Source organism: Chelonoidis abingdonii, chromosome 5 (genome assembly GCF_003597395.2).
Source record: "Chelonoidis abingdonii isolate Lonesome George chromosome 5, CheloAbing_2.0, whole genome shotgun sequence".
In the NCBI taxonomy this organism is placed as follows: domain Eukaryota; kingdom Metazoa; phylum Chordata; order Testudines; family Testudinidae; genus Chelonoidis; species Chelonoidis abingdonii.
In genome coordinates this window covers 120,946,783-120,953,478 of record NC_133773.1, presented here as the reverse complement: position 1 = coordinate 120,953,478, position 6,696 = coordinate 120,946,783, and the positions used below count along the sequence as shown (strand labels likewise).

General features: G+C 38.4%; 1 protein-coding gene across 10 annotated transcripts in view; it reads right to left on the bottom strand.

Moving 5' to 3' along the window:
* Positions 1-1,332: 1,332 nt before the first annotated feature.
* LOC116831746 (uncharacterized) overlaps positions 1,333-6,696 on the bottom strand; it is a 33,227-nt gene continuing 27,863 nt past the window's right edge. For 3 of the 10 annotated variants that reach the window (XM_032791989.2, XM_032791981.2, XM_032791993.2), the window contains one exon: positions 1,333-5,628. In XM_032791989.2, coding sequence (XP_032647880.1) covers positions 5,605-5,628 — 24 coding nt within the window. In that variant the 3' untranslated portion in view covers positions 1,333-5,604. The remainder of the gene's footprint in view (positions 5,629-6,696) is intronic. The other 7 variants (XM_032791991.2, XM_032791983.2, XM_032791992.2 and 4 more) reach the window with 5 other exon arrangements.

Here is a 6,696-nt window from a genome sequence, read left to right as displayed (position 1 = left end):
ATGCTTATTCAGGGAGCATCTATTACAATGAAGTATAGTGGTCACTTGAAACAAAGGCTGAAAAGAAAGAAACCAAGTTCTATGGGTTATTCAAATGAAAGTAGCAGTGCATATTCCAGCTGGCAGCTCTGTGTCATCATCTTTCTGCCTCTTCTTAACTGCCAAGTAGTAGATGTTGCCAGCAGACCTCATTGGGACCCTATAAGAAAATGACACTAATACAGCACAGATTAACAGATGAAAAGATTGGCCACTATATCCACAGAAAGATTGCAAGTGCTGGTAGAGGTTGTTTTTCATTAATACTTTTTCTAAGCATAAAGGTGAACACAAAAAACAAGAAATTGCTATTTTCACTAGCTGAAGTATCTTCTACATTCTCCCCTTTACCTCATAGTAGGTATTTTTACTTGCTGGGATGATTTCCAAATTGTATCAGAGGAATTGTTCTGCTCCAGGCTTTATCTCCCTTTGACTCATTGTGTGACTTGGGCAAGTCCTTTAACCTCATTTTACTCACATCTCGGTAGCTAAATGAATCTTCACTCCCCTCTCAGCTTTCAGGAAGCAGAGCAGGGAGTTACAGCACTGATCCATGCTCCCCCCACTCTCCATGCTCTAAAACTGCAACTGGGAGAGTGCAGGGAGCCCATACTGAAGCTCTTATCCTGGAACTGCATCACTCAGCATCTTGCTGAGCATCAGAGGAGTGGTATGTGCTGTGAGAAAGGCTACGATTTTGTCATGGCAGTGATCGAGTCCATGACTTCAGCCAGTGCTGGCTGGGAGCTGCGGGGTACCTGTGCCCCCTGAACTCCAAGCTGCTGCAGGTGGCGGGGGACCCTCACTGCCCTCAGAGCTCCTGGCCACCACAGGTGGCTGGGGGGACCCCACAGCTTGGAGCCACAGATGAAGGAGGACCCTGGAGCTCCAAGCCCCCATGGGTGGTGTGGAGCCCCAAAACTCCCAGCTGGGCTCCCAGTAACCACCAAGCGGCTCTCCATTTTGTCATGGATATTTTTAGTAAAAGTCAGGGACTGGTCACGGGCTTCCATGATTTTTTCTTTATTGCCTGTGATCTGTCTGTGACTTTTACTAAAAATATCCATGACAAAATCTTAGCCTTAGCTGTGAGCCCACAGGGTGCCTCACTGCACAGGCACACATCTTCAAAAGAACCATGCAAAATGCCTCATGTGCCCCTGTATCATCTGGTTCTACAAAATGGAAAACTGGGGCAGATCTGTCACTGAAGTATCTGGGAGAGCATAACTCACTAAGAGGAGAGGCACAAATTGAACTCTTCCCAAATAAGTAACAGGACAAAAAATATATCAATAATATTTTACTGCATATTTAAAAGTAATCTGACCCTGACAGAATAAATACCTACAGTCTCTTATTTATATAAAGTATGGATAATTCACATTCCTTTTTCACCTCTATAATAAAGCTGTTTAATATTTACACGCACGCTATGAGTTAATGTTTACAATAGAGGGACCTTTTCTTCCATTAAAAATATAAATTTCTCTCTTTAAAGTTATCAAATTAAAACAGCAGATTCCTTTATTCTAGAACAGAGGTAATACTTACATCACCATTTGAATGGATTATTATTTTGGAGTGGGGTATCTTACAGAACAATCAGAAAGACAGGGTTCTTGACCAAAGAAGAACAATCTAAATATCTGCAAAACACATGGAATACATCATATGAACAATCAAAAATACAAGCAACAAATTTGTGTGATGCACTGAACTTTTACATCTTTTTTTTATTTAAAAAATGAGGGGACGGCCTGAGAAGGTGAGATGTGGAGGTTTGAGTGTAGGGTATTTTGTTATGGAGGAAAATTAAATAGTCTCCAAAGAAAAAATGACCAATCAGTGCACAAGTGTTTATTATGCACGGAGAGAGAGAGTTAGTAATACAAACTCAAAAAATATTGCATCCTAAATTCCTCTACTTCCAGCATATTCAGTTCAGATTCTCAATAAAAGAGGGTTTTCCAGACACACAGGAACCCCCTCCTGGAAGATTTAACTGGGTTGTCTCAACTTCTTCATTCCCTGCTCCAAAACCCCAACCTTTTTGGCCTGTCCCAAGGGAAAACCTCCTCCAGCACTAACCTTGGAGACAAAAGCCTTGAAAAAGCCTCTACTGTGAAATAAAACCCATAATAGAGGAAAGACTCTGGGGAAAAGTCATTACACTGAACTGTCTAAAGAATGAAAGCAAAGTACAAACAATTCACACATGGACTAATTCCTACTAGTACATCACCTCAATTAGGAAAAATAAAATCCCTTATGTATGAGTGGAGGTAGCTGCTCTCTTTTCTCTTAGGTCCTAGCCAGCTGCTCTGTCGCCCATACCATCATTTTCCCCCATGAACCCAATTTAATATGGTTATTTGCATGTGGAAGAGTCTATCAGAAAACACAGTGGGATTGTTTAAAAATAATTTAGCCATTCTGTAATTACATTTGAATGGATAATTATATTGTAGACACCTTGGGGCAGGAAAAAGGTCTTTTTGCTTTTCTGTCAAAGACCACGTTATACCTACTGAATGGGGCACAAATAAATAAGAGTCGTTACAGGATGGAGTTATTGGGCAGGTTTCCTGTCCAAAGGGCAGGGGAGCAAAACTAAGATGAGGACTTGTCCTTTCTCGTCTTAATCTTCTGTTTTTGTATCAGAAGAAGGATTGCAGTTTGAACTCAAGGCAAATGATGTTGTCAAAATTATGCGATATTAAAGGTGCTTTGTTTCTAAAACAGTATTTTAATAGGTAACAATTCCTGATGTCAATTTGAGATCTCAGTCCCCAATCCTGCAAAGTGCTGACTATCTCCCAATAGGTATTGACCATCTCCAGCTTGCACAGAAGTCACTGCGGTTTTAGAGAGCTCAGCACCTTGCAGCAGTGATCTTACACAGTAACCCTTTTTTATTGGTTGAGTATCATGCTGCTTTTTAAATTCAATTAAAGTATATGACACAGAATTAGAACTGAATGTCCAGAGCTATGCTGGAAGACTCTACACACACCCCTTGCAATTAAATAAGCAGACAGTACCAGCCTCCAATATTATGTGTCTCACCCATCATATGTAGAAATGGTCAAACTTTTTCAAAATTCACCATTCTGATGAATTTTTTCAAAGAAATTCCAGTGAAAAGCTGCAGGATGAATTTTTTGTCAATGTTATGAAAATTACATCTCATTTTTTGACCAGGTCTATCAGAAAAATAGACCTTTTATTACAGAAACATTTAATATGCAGCATACTAGATTTCCCCCTATTCTATAATGTTACTGCTAACACAATATCATTTTTCTGGTATAATTTAACAGTGTGCTCACACACAGGGCGAATATAGTAGCCCTTACTAAGCAGGAATGCTCATGTGAGTAAGGGCTGTAATATCAGTCCCACAGTACATCCTCAGTGCTCCAGATCAGATCTATAAAAACGATTTTAATAAAGGGAATGAGTATTATTACACTATAAAATTAATAAAAGTATTTCTACTTGGTGTTTATCCTCAAAACCCCTTACTTATAGGAACAGCCATTACTGTTGTGAGTAATCACTTTGACATCAATGGTATTACTCATATGAGCAGGAATTTTGAAGCATTGGGTTCATTAACTAATTAATCTTGGACACCCCTGAAACAGGTGAAGTATGCTCATTTTATAGTTAGGAAAAAAAAATCTGACAGATGACATGATTATCATTAAAACCAGTAATACAGATACCTATGGCTAGAAGTCATTTCTACAATAAGGTGCAATTGCAAAGTTCTGCCAGTAAAATGTCATCTAATGTAGATTTTAAAGAACACTCTTCACCTTTACAGCTGGGCTGAAGGCAAATCACAATTTTATGCTTCATATTTACATGTCACATCAAATGTTCTTGTGGGTTTTCAATGATCAGAATCCATCCCAGAAGTTGTACCTTCAGTTTTTCATCATGTAGTAATTTCTACAAGTCCTATTAAAGTAGAACCTGACAGCGCATTATCCTTCAACTCACGCTCCCCCAAAAAGTTCATATAGGAGCAAAGCTTCACAAATACTTTCTGCTGAATATACACGAAAAAAGGGCCCAGAAGATGTACACTGTACATTCTGAGCCTTCCACCCATCAGGAACTCTGTGACTGTGACCAAAAAAGCTTCCTGATTTATTCTTCCTTCAAAAGCCTATATTTGTCATCCTGGTAAAGACTTTTGCAAGAATCTAGAAGACCGTATCATCACACTCATCTTTTCCATCCTAGCTATTTTTATTTTCAAACTTCAGAGCAAAGGAGTGTAATTTACAGCACTAGCTGAAAGGGTATATTGGTTTATGCTTCAGGGTTAAGGAGAATGTAAAGTGAGTGCAATTTATTACTTTAATACAACAGCTTATGAAATATAACCACTAGTTTTAGATGACTGAGTTTACCATAAAACAGCCATAAACAAAAATAATTATATTCAGTAAATCATTGAATACCAGTCATATTTTGTGTGTTTCTGAAGAAAACTCTCTGAACACAGAAGATTACCTAAAAATAATAAAGACTTGGGAAGAAATTCATGGAAGAGGGATGATGTTTGTTAGAATTTTACCATCTTTCAAATCTTAAATTTCTCTGTAAAAGAAAAAAAAAATCCAAAACAAGCTTTGATTTGGAGAACTGCACATTGCAGTAAAAGCTGTATTTTTTTCTCTGTGTGTACATACATACCTGTAGATATACAGATAAATGTACTCAGTACTTTTATTTGAATCTCATGTAGATAATGCATTTATATGAATTTGAGCAGTTATCAAAGCAAATGTTCAGCGTATTCTTTTGAACACTGCACAAATGTTCTGAACACGCACTCACAGTTCTCCCATTGTGCTTTTCTTTCAAAACAACCAATAAATTAAATTTAATCAAAACAATTCTAATAAAACATTGTAGTTAAGATCTGAATTGCTCAGAGGTAGGGAAATTCCAATCTAAGGATCCTGTTACATACTGCATACATCCATATGCCATACTGCATAATTCCAGTTCAGCAAGGTATTTAAAGCACATGCCTAGCTCCATGCATGATGAGTCCCATTGATCTTAATGGGAATACTCACGTGTAGTTTGGCATATGCTTAAGTACAGTAATTCACTGAATTGGGGTGTGCTGATATGAATGCAGAAATTTTATCACCATATATAATATCTTGTGTGGCTAACTGCATGTTCTCAATGGGACCCGTACAAATTACAGTTGCTGTGGGAAACATAACTTGATATTTTAAATATACTGAAGAAAGAATATCCAAACTACAATGCTGAATTAATTTTGTTTTTGGAATTTAATATATGGAACATTCTCCCTCATTTTTCTGAAGCTCACATTTGGATTGCAAAAGCAAAACAACTGATGACAGGAGGTTGGGGGTGAGGAGGACAATGTTAGTTTCTGGACTAAGGTTCCTTCAGCCCTTAAAGACATCAGAGCCATTAAACAAGACAGTGTAAATGCTAGCTGCTGTTTGTTTGAAAGGATACAATGTTCTTCAGTGACGAAACCACTCTTCTACAACAAGGTCAGATTGTTTTATGCATGTGTTGCTATGGTGAGAGAGAAAAGAGTTGATGGAAAACTGGATGACTACTTATCTCATTGCAGAGAAAGCAACAGAAATTGAAGATTAATGTACTCTAAACCCATCATATCTTGTACCCTATGAACTTAATATGCAATACCCAAGCATACAAATTGATACTTTCAACTTTTGTTAAATTCTACATCTTGAACGTTTACTGAATTACAAATTATTCTTTCATATCATTCAGCTACACACACCTGAACGAGTGCAGAATGTGTTCTTGCCATCGCATTCCCTCAGAAATTTTGCCCAGAAAGTGGGAGGCAGCTTTAGTTAATAGCTGGAGCGCCACTAGCCAAAGCTGCTGAGGAGGCGGTACTAAATCAGCACTTGTAGGAGATGACCCATAATTCTCATAGTAATTTGAATTTCTGAACATCCCAATTTATGGATACCTTTTAAAATATCTTGCTTTTCCTTCTGTCCATCTAGATATGAGGTTTTTTTATTGTGCTCTCTTAGCTGAGTCTAGTTGTTGTGGAGAGTACAGACACTTACTACCTTTCTCCTACTGCCTGAAACTGTAGCCAGAATGGTTTCTTTAAAGATGTTTTTTATTTTTCAGCACTGCCCTGTGACAGTGTTGTCTCCCTTCAATACCCATTTCAAAAAATGTGTTCTGGTGATCGTGAACCAAGAACTGAGAAAATGCATCCTGCCTCTATTATCTATTTCCACTTCCAACTGTCTCCTAACTCCATCCACATGATCTTATGGTTCTTTCACTGCACTTCCTCTCTTCCCTCTCATATACAAGTGTCCTGAGTCACCCTTCTCACCTACCTCTCCAATGATCCTGATTCCGGACTATGCAGAGGTCCCCAAACCTCTTCCCCCACATGCAGACTCCCTCCTGTCTTTTAAAAAGTCTCCCAGTTTCCCTCACATCTACTTTCATCACAAGATTGCCTCAAATTCCTCCCCAGCTGCCTCTGAAATTCAGGTTCCTCACTTCATCCTTATCCCAGTTGTAGATTCCCTCCCACAAAATCTCTTAAACTCCCTCTCCAGTTGCCTCTCAGCTGCATTC